Source organism: Fukomys damarensis, unplaced genomic scaffold, assembly GCF_012274545.1.
Source record: "Fukomys damarensis isolate Sample0158 unplaced genomic scaffold, DMR_v1.0_HiC HiC_scaffold_27, whole genome shotgun sequence".
Lineage (NCBI taxonomy): Eukaryota > Metazoa > Chordata > Mammalia > Rodentia > Bathyergidae > Fukomys > Fukomys damarensis.
Genome location: NW_022900939.1, coordinates 15,880,025 through 15,890,158, shown reverse-complemented (window position 1 = coordinate 15,890,158; position 10,134 = coordinate 15,880,025). Strand labels below are relative to the sequence as shown.

General features: G+C 43.2%; 1 protein-coding gene across 1 annotated transcript in view; it reads left to right on the top strand.

Moving 5' to 3' along the window:
- The first annotated feature begins 3,408 nt into the window (after nt 1-3,408).
- Nat10 (N-acetyltransferase 10) overlaps nt 3,409-10,134 on the top strand; it is a 35,987-nt gene continuing 29,261 nt past the window's right edge. The window contains exons 1-4 of the mRNA XM_010612617.3: nt 3,409-3,611; nt 7,078-7,200; nt 7,581-7,672; nt 8,705-8,876. Coding sequence (XP_010610919.1) covers nt 7,093-7,200; nt 7,581-7,672; nt 8,705-8,876 — 372 coding nt within the window. The 5' untranslated portion in view covers nt 3,409-3,611; nt 7,078-7,092. The remainder of the gene's footprint in view (nt 3,612-7,077; nt 7,201-7,580; nt 7,673-8,704; nt 8,877-10,134) is intronic.

Here is a 10,134-nt window from a genome sequence, read left to right as displayed (position 1 = left end):
GATTGTTCAATGATTTTAATTGGTTATCTTCTACCAGTTCTTTTGTCTCCTTATGCATACACCTCTGTGTAAGGAGACTTGCCACCTACAGGACACATGCCAATGTGTGCTTATTAAGCTTATTAACTGAGGTGCTTAGTTGATAACCAATTCATAAATGTAGAAGGCCAATGAGCTTAAGTGCTGTAGGAAATTGTTTTGTTTTAATATATATATATATATCTTTTGTTGTTTTTGGAGATATGGGGTCTTAGTGCACACAGTTCAGGCTGGCCTTGAACTTACATAGCCCAGGCTGGCCTTGAATTCGCGGCAGTCCTCCTGCCTTAGCCCCTGAGTGCTGGGACTACAGGCATGCACCACCACACCTGACTTGTTCATTTTTTTTTAAATGGTATATCTAATTAGTGGAAATGAGATACTGATAAGCAGCATATTATATACTTCATTTCCGCTTGAAGGTACTGAATCTGCATTCCACTTTAGTTCTTAGTAAGCACTTTTAGTATTTATTTTGCTGCCCTTTCAAGAGTCAGTATTGCCCTTGATCTTGTCCTTTTTATGGGGCTAAAAGGGAGAAAGAACTCCAGGAAAATTAAATTGTTAAGGTTCATTACTCTACCTTTTCTCTTTTTTTTTTTAGTTTTTTTTGAGACAGGATCTCACTGTGTAGTTGAGACTGACCTGGAACTCACTATGTAGCCCATGCTGGTCTTAAACTCACAGCAATCCTCCTGCCTCAGCCTCCCAAGTGCTGGGATTACAGGCATGCACCACCATGCCTGGCCCTTTTCTTATTTTGAATTCTATAAAAAATACTGGAAAAGACTAGTAAATATTTTAAGTTACATTAGATTAAATTATATGAAAACTCGAGTGCTCATTGTCTTGAGTGAAGCCTGCTGTGGTGGTCATCCAGCAAATCTCCAATGAAGTGCTCCTTGTGAGAGAAGGAAAGACCTATTGGGCAGTCTTCTGAGAAAGCTAGACCACTCTGCTGTCTCGATCCATAGCCCTTCTCATAGCCTACTTTAACAAGCTTTTCTGAAGCCTGATTCAGTTTTCTGTGCAGCAGCCTAGATCCTTAAATGTAGGCCGTGAAAGACCAGCAGTTTGTTCCTGATTTGCAAAACGGTGTCACTAGCTTTCAGTATTAGGGAGATGCCTAGCCACTTAACTAAGGCCTCATTCAGCAAATTTGGTTATGCTTGTCAGGCACCCTGCTGTCCTCTGGGTGAGAAAAATACTGTGGTTCAAAGACACTAATGTAGTAGTAAGTGTGGTAAATGGCAGGTAGAACAGCATGGTTCATGACAGATGGAAGAGCATGACTAGTGAATGACCCATTCAGACTGGTCAGGAGAGACTTGAAAGGCATCATTGAGCTAAGACTTGGAGGGTGAAGAGTATTCATCTAGACACAGGGGAAAGGCGTATCCAACGGTCTAGTCCCCAGTGATTTGAGAATGCTGTCCAGCTCAAGTAGAAGGAGTTAAGGATAAGCTGGCTGGGGAAGGTGGTACATGATTGTAATCCAACTAAGTGGGAGGCTGAGGCAGGAATCAAGATTTAGGCCAGTGTGGATAACTAAGGTCCTGCCTCAAGTTTAAAAAAAAGGGCTTGAGGATATATTCCTCAGTGATGAATGCTTGCCTAGCATGCACAAAGCCCATAGAAAGTTAAGGATTAGGCTAGAGAAACAGGCAAGGGCTACTACAGTCAGCTTTATAGTTACATGCCATGTTAAAATTTGTCTCAACATTAGAAACTGTTGAAGGATTTAAATGGGGATGGTGGGTTGCCTAATAAATCTGACATTTAAAAGACTGAAAAAAAGGTATGGGCCAAGAGAGAGAAGAGGTAAGTTTTATTGAAGTAACCTCCCTTGTGAAATGAGTGCAACATAAAGTTAAGGTGTGGGGGTGGGTGGTAGAGGTGGATGCGTTCTACAGATTTCCTGACTTGCTACTTGTTCAGTGTCCTCTGCTGGTTTTTCTATAGGTCTGAAGTAGAGTTCATCTCTATACTGTCCACTAGGTGATTCATTCAGTTCCATGATTTTTAATATAGTCAGGGTTTTAGTCACTCCTAAGTATTTGTAGTTCCCCAAATCCTCAAAACTCCAAACTCATTCTAAACATCTTGAGTGTCTCAGATATTCCAAATTACTTCATTAACGCTTTCTGTTCATGCAGATGCTCAGGTCTATTAATTTGGGCCCTTAAGTCCAGACAGTTCTACTATAGAAGTCTCTTGAGACATCTAGCACTTTTGACCACCACCGGTATCATTCTGTAGCAAGTAACTTAAAGCAGCTCTTGCCCGCCTATGGTCCAGTTTCTCTACAGGGCCAGAGTGAACCTTTCAGCGCAGACCGTGTCATGTAATTCCTGTTCCCCAAACTCCAGTGGTTATCCTTAACTAGAGTTAAATTGTAAATCTAGCCCGTGTTCCTCATGTTATCCGTGTTATTTTCCTATTGGTTTCTCATTTGCTCACCATACCCTGGTTATGAAGCTTTTCCCCACTGTGGAGCCTCTGTGTACATGTTCGGTATGGGCAGGGTTTCATAGTTTTAGCACAAGTTGAGGTCTACTCCATTGTTACCACCTCCAGAGGACTTCCGCGCCCACTCCTAAAAGTGACTCTCCAGTCTTTTTGCTGGGTATTTTTTCCTTAATACCATTTAGAACTTTTAAGCTTAAGCGAGAGTGGCATGTTGGTATTCCGTTGAATGAATTAAAATACAGTTACTGGAAAGATGGGTAGTGTTACTGAGTACATTAAAATTGGAAGTGTATTTGGGGAAAGAGTTTAAATGGGTAAGACAAATTGAATTCGATGACATCCAAGGAGTCATGCAAGCGACTGTACATATTTGAAGAGCTCTGGCCCCAAACAGGATGCTAATGTATGTGTAACTCCTGTAGTAGCTAAAGAAGCACAACCGCAAGGCGGGTTTTCTAAAGACCTTGAAGACGGACAGATACGTGTCTTACGGAAGCCTAGTGAGTCGTCGTGGGTAGGAAATGCACAAAATTCCATATAGAACCACAAAGTTAATATTGCGGGGGGGGGTCAAGCGAGATGAATAAAACGAATCTGTTGCCCTAATATTCTCATTAAAATGACAAGGGGGTCGGTAAAACCGCACAAGTCTGCGGAACCGTCGCCTGGAATAACCAGGCCAACACAACCGTGGGGAAACTGCCGCCGGGAACCGGTGGGGTCACCTGCTCATAGCGCTGGCCTGGGGTGCGGGCAATTAGTCTCATCTTGCCCTGCATAATCAGGGTATGTTACTTTCGCTCTAATACGGCAACCAGAAACAAACTCACAAAGGCGGTGGAGTCCTGGAATGGTTCGGCCTCCAGTATCTGACGTCATCACTTAGCGACAGCGCATACGAAGGACCCTGTCGCTTTGCGCCGCTCCCGATCCTTTGCGAGAGGTTCACGCACGCGCTGTCTGCCAGCGCCTGAGCGGATCGAGCTTTGTGGAGCTGGCGGCCGGGCGTTCGCTGGGGGCAGCCTTCCGCTCCTGCCTCTACAGTTCCGTGGCCCCACGTGCTTCCGCTTAGCTGCTGGCTGGGATCTGAGCGCCGGCCACAGGTACCCTTTGCGGGAGTGCTGGGGATGAGAGCTGAGCGGGACATCGTGTCTCTCCTGGGCGGGGAGCGAGGCTGGCCTGGGGACGAAGGCACTGCCACCGGGTCGCTGCCTTGCCCGCGCCGACTGCCTCCCTCTCTGGGCAGAGTCTCCCCTTCTCTGAGAAGCCGCCACTCTGGCAGGTGGTTCTCCAGGGCTTTCGGGTGTCGCGTAGCTCCGTTCCCACTTTCCAGGGACGTTTAGCTGGGAGGGTCGTGGAAATTGGGTGGGTGACAACGTTTGCTTTGCGCGGAACCTGACCCACAGCTCCTCAGCTCCTAGTTACAGTGCTTGGCTTTGAACAGAGGCAGTCTAACCCTAGGTCCCTCCCCCCCACCTCTTTTCCTAGGTTGATATATGTTTGAGATATATGATAATTACATTCGTCTTTTAGTCTTGATTTAGATACCCTTTTCTCCCCTTTCATAAAGCACTTTTTCCTTTTTTGTGTCACTTGAACCCGGGGCCAGGGAAATGCTAGGCAATTGCTGTATCCCTGAGCTACATCCTTAGCTCCCTCTTGCTCTCTTAAGTAATTCACTGTGCACATTCAGTTACATTCTTTTTTGCACAGTCACACTTGGGACTTTATTTAGTTTGACAGTGTACCTACTGGTGCCTAGCAGTAGGTGCTGTGATTAGATAGACGAGTAAACGAGTGAATAAAAAATAAGCATCTTTCTTTTCTATTAAATCTCAAACTGGGCCTTCCATAGCAACTCAGTCTGCGGTTATCTCAGGCCTTAATCGGACCTCTTACTATAGCTTTATTTTTACAACTAGTTTTACCTGTGTGGAGTTGTTCCTTGTCTCTTTCCTTTAATTACTTCCTTAAAGGGGGTTGAAAACTTGAAGTCAAGGGCCTTATCTATTACTTTTGGGGCTCCCACAGTAACTAGAACGAAATCAATCCCCAGTGATTATTGATAGATTTTTGTGGGCCCTATGTGTCCAACAACATAGGGCCTAGGGGCTGAGCTGGCCGGCAAACTGGAAAAGCGCTCGGGCATTTGAATCAGGTATGTGTGAGTGTGAATCTTGTGTCTTGTCACTTTTCTGCTGTGGGTTACTTGAGCTCTTTATATTACTTGCCCCTTATACATAGGGACTATTTTATAGAAAGGTATGCTTGGGAAGTTAAACAGGACAGTTGGGGCATAGTTGGGTATTCAGTTAATGACTTCATGTTCAGAATGCATCACGTACTGGGGTTTTTGAGTAGCATAGCATGCCACCTTGTACTAATTAATTGCTATTTCTCAATTTGGGGTGTATTTATTATGCCTGTGGTGCAGTATTTTATCATAGGTAAAATAATTTTTTTGGTGGGAGTGCTTCTACACTAGGCAAATGCTGTGTCGCTGAGCTACATCCCAGCCATCTAATGATGCCTGAACTTTGTAAAAAGACTTCAGTAGTTTTCGCTCACATGAGGAAACATATTTCACCATAGAAATATTTGTTGATTTCTTTTCCTGACTTGTTAGTAAAGCATGAATTAAAAAACAAAATGCAATAAAAATCAGACCACTTATAAATATTACTTGGTCTTTTTTTCTAGTTTAAAAAAAAATCTCTGTTATGTATGTGCATTTAAAATGGTACCATACTTTATCCTGCCATGATATCCTATCATAAACTTCAATATCCATGTCTTAATTTTTCCCCCAGGGAGCCAAAATCTGTGTTTTAATGTTTTAACAAATGATTCTTTTTAAAAAAATTCTTTTCAAATGATTCTTTTTTAAAAAACAGGATTTTTTTCATTTTATGAAAAAAATTTTCATTAACAAAAGAATAACAAAAGTTAATACATTGTGTATCATTGTCTTCAAAGTAGTTACTCAGACTACAAGACATAAAAAGACTCAAGCAAATAATAGCAGAACTTTTCTTTTTTTTTTGGTACAGGGGATCGAACTTGGGTCCTTGTGCTTGCAAGGCAGGCGGCAGAACTGCTCCCCAGCCCTGTAACAGAACTTTCTTTTCAGTGAACTAAGATGAACTAGTACTATAAGTGAAACATTAACATGTATATTATTTAATTAATTTATTTATTTATTGGTGCCGGGGATCAAACTCGGGTCCTGGCACTTGTGAAGCAAGTGCAGAACCACTGAGCTAAACCCCCAGCCCTATATTATATTTTTGAAACAACAGATTATGTAATTTGGGGAAGTATTTGAACTTCTCCCTGTTTCCTATTTATCTCTCTTCTATTTTGCTTTTCATTTCTGTGTGTGTGTGTGTGTGTGTGTCTGTGTGTGTGTGTGTCTGTGTGTGTGTGTGTAGTTCTCATATAAGAAAAATCACACAGTGTTACGTTATATTTTCAAGTTGCATCAATGTACTCAGGAGAGCTTCAAGTTTATCTTCATGGCAGTGTATGAATACCACCTTTCTGTATTCATTCATCTGTTAATGGATGTATGTGCTGTTTCCAAGATCTAGCTATTATAAATTGTGCTGCTGTAAACATGGGTATGCACATATCCCTGTAATATATCTTTGGGGAAGATAACTAGAAGAGGAATAGCTGGCTCAAATGGGATCTCTAATTTTCTGAGGAATCTCCACACTGATTTCTGTAGTGGTTGTACTCATTTACGTTCCCACCCATAATAGAGAAAAATACCTTTCTCCCCATATCCTTGCCAACATTTGTTATTGGTAGGTTTTTGGTACTGGGAATTGATTCAGGTCCTTGTGCTTGTGAGGCAGGTGGCAGAACCACTGAGCTAAATCCCCGGCCCTGGTAGGTTTTTGATGATAGCCATTCTTTCTGGGATAAGGTAGTATCTCAGTGTAATTTTAATTTGTATTTCTTTCTGATCCATGCTAAACCTTGAGAACCAGTGGCCCAAAGTCATGATTTTTTAGAATTACAAAATGGTGACTATATAATACCATTATTCCTCTTCTGCATTTATTAACTTGAACTCTATGGACCACCTTTTAGCCAGGAATGGGATTGCATTGAGAGCTCGCAGTCTGTGATGCAAGTGTATTCACTGTTTCTGGGTCTCTTTAGTGGAAAGAGCTTGGAAATAATGTGCTTTCTATAAAATGTGGTGGGTTATTCACTGTGTACAATCCTTCTTATCCTTGGACTGTTAAGAGTGGCATGAACAGCACCATCTTGTCCCAGAAAAGGAAACCCATGCTCTCAGGTGAAAGTTCAGTAAGGACTAAACCTAGCCCCTACCTACCCATCTCTTTAGATAGTCATGTTCACCTTCTAAATTTTGAGGTTTCTGATTTTAAAATTGAGAGTGACGTCTGCCCAGTGGAGCTGGTTGAGGGTTAAATAAGATGATACTTATAAATATGACCAGCATAAACCCTTTCCTCACAAGAGGCAGCCAGCTAGTGCTCCTTACTCAGAATCTGGTGTTTTTGTCCAGTTGTACTTTATTTCTTTCTCTTTTAGTGATAGTCTGTCACCATGCTTCGGAAGAAGGTGGATAACCGAATCCGGATTCTCATTGAGAATGGGGTTGCTGAGCGGCAAAGGTCTCTCTTTGTTGTGGTTGGGGATCGAGGAAAAGATCAGGTGAGGCCTGGGAAATGCTTCCTAAGTTACTTTGCCTCCTGTCCCAGAGAGTCAACCTGTTATAAATCCTGCACATTATGGTTTTAGGCTCATTTGGCTGGTCAGATGCCTAGTGAGAATCTTTTGTCATTTCCTGGAAGTGGTAAATGCTCTGGATTTAGATTCATTAGTAGACAAGCCAATGCCTTTTGAGCCCTTGGGCTGGTAGGTTGACCACAAGGTTAAATGTATGTATGTACTAGAAGCTCTTCTAGTCCCCATCTGCCGTGTGACTGTGGGTACCTTCCTTCTCTAGCTCTCGGTTTAATTTCTACATTTGTCAAATGAGGTCTTGGGTCGGGCCTCTTGGCCTTGAGGTCATGTGCCTTTTTCTTTGGCAGGTGGTAATACTCCATCACATGCTGTCCAAAGCAACTGTGAAGGCGCGACCTTCCGTGCTGTGGTGTTACAAGAAAGAGCTGGGCTTTAGCAGGTGAGCTTGGCCCGTGGTTATCCCATCCTAGGTACAGCTCTTGCTTGTTAGTTGAGTGGCAACAAACAATTCCTTGATGTAGTTTTTCAGGGAGTAATGATGTCATTTCTGAGGACATTTCAATGTGGAGGAAAAATGGAACTGATGTTCTTTCTTTAGTCCGGACAGTAAGCATTAAATATTTATTTACTCCCCATAAGTTGGAGGGCAGCCTGGGTGCTGAACTGAGTTTAAGTCTAGCCTGGAATACATAGCAAGACTCTTGTCTCAAAGTAAATAAAAAATGGGAAGAAACAGTGGAGATCACCTTATCCAGCCACCCTGGTTCATAGAAGTGAAGGCCTATGGGGCAAGGGCCTTAGTTCTAGCTATTAAGTTAGAAGGCTGTGGTAAAATTCTCCCCATCCTAGAGCTCTCCTGTTTTCTGTTTCTGTAAAGGAAAAAAGTAGCAATTGGATATTCAGGGCCTTTAAAACCAAAAATCGTTCTGGGATTTCTGAGAGTTAAATCCCTTCATTTCAGTCCCTGTGTCCTGTATCATAGTTGTCTTAGGTCAGTGTTGTCCTTAAGGACATGGCCCCACGCTTTGGGCAAGAAAGTGGATGAGGTCCCCTAGGAAGCATGAATACAGTGACCTGTCAGCAGTCTGTCTTTCCCACGCCCTCTGGGGAAAACAGCACAGTGTAGTTGAAGCACTGACTGAGAAGTAACTTGGGCTCCTAGGTTGGTTGCAAGCTCTGGCTTTGGCCAAATATGAGGATTAGTGCCTCCTGTTACACATATTTTAAAGTGAAATGCCTCTTCAGAGTCCCAGAGCAAAGTAGAGAATTGTCCACACACACAGTTACCTGCCTCACTCCGAAACCCATCTCCATAGCCACTGTAGTCTAATGCCTCTCCGCTTTCCTTCCCCTCCAAAGTGGGGAGCCAGCCGCCTGCTTTCCAAGTGCCCTGGCAGCTCTTCTGGTGTGAGGGCCTGATCAGTGAGCCTCCCTGGTTAACTGGCTCTCATTGCATGGGGGGTGATTGCAGTCACCGAAAGAAGAGAATGCGACAGCTGCAGAAGAAAATAAAGAATGGGACCTTGGACATAAAGCAAGACGATCCCTTCGAACTGTTCGTGGCGGCCACAAACATTCGCTACTGCTACTACAACGAGACTCACAAGATCCTGGGCAATACCTTCGGCATGTGTGTGCTCCAGGTGAGCACTTCCTCCAGCCTGTGCTTTAGGGGGTGTTTGGGATCCCTGCTTCTCCACTGCGAATGGTGTGCAGTAAGGAGGGAAGATTCACACGGAACTCCCTGCCCCTAGTTATTGTTAAGGAAGGCTTGGCCACTTTGCCAAAGGCAACTAGATCACTCAACCTAATTAAAAGTATTCAGTAGAAATACAGCACATATAGGGTTTCTCCAGCTAAGCTGCACTAAACCGCTAAAGCTGGGAAAACAAGCACTGGGAGTCCTGGAACCCTGGTTTTTACTGACAGAAGACTTTCCTTTGGTCCCTGAGCAGTGTGACTTTTTAATCAACAGGGCATGGTGAATTTCACCATGGGTGTGTATTCTTTTGTCAGACAAACTACTAGACTTTGAGTTTTTCTTTTTTTCTTTGTCTGCATTAGTTCTGGTGGTCTTTGATTTTTTTGACATATGTCACCCCCCTGCCCCTCAGAGAAAAAAACACAGCACTTTATGCACAGATTCATACATTTTTAAATGCATTTATTAACATACTATGACCATGATTATGTAACTTATAAAATGTCTCACAAAATACAATTGAAGAAATGGAGAAAATCAAGATAATAGCTCTCATTGTTTCTTTCTATATTCCAGTGGGTTGTTTCATACTCTGCTGGCTTGTGTCCTGTCTTGAAGGCCAGAGAAGAGAATATTTTGCTTATTTTCAATCTTTGGGGGGATCTTTGGCTTGGTCATTGTTTGGCAGAGCACGTTTTGTCCATAGCTGTCAACAGCTGCTGAAGTGTGGCTCCTTTTGACAGTGCTCCCCCTGGTGGCGCAGTTGGGTCTAGTCAGGTTCCACCTAAGAATAGGAGATTCTTTTGAAATCCAAGGGTGATTTATTGAAATTCGGAAGACTTGCTTCCACGTAGGATTTTATCGGGAATTATCAGAAACATTTTTGACATATAAAGCCAGGTCTACCTACACGTAAGGGCTGGACTGGGCTCTCTTCTGTGGCACCCCCCAAGAAAGGGGCAATGAGAGAAGATTGTGTGGGTGTGTGTTTGCATGTTTGTGTGTTTCCTGGTGAGTAAGGGGCAGGAGGTGTGGTTTTGGTTTGTGCTCTCAGGCTTTCTGTCCCTTTTTTTTTGTTTTGAGACAGTCTCACTCTTTAACCTAGACTGGCCTTAAACTTGGAATCCTGTGTCAGCCTCCTGTGCAGGTGTGCACTGTGCACCATCATCCTTGGTGTGAAGCCTTTTTTTTTTTTTTTT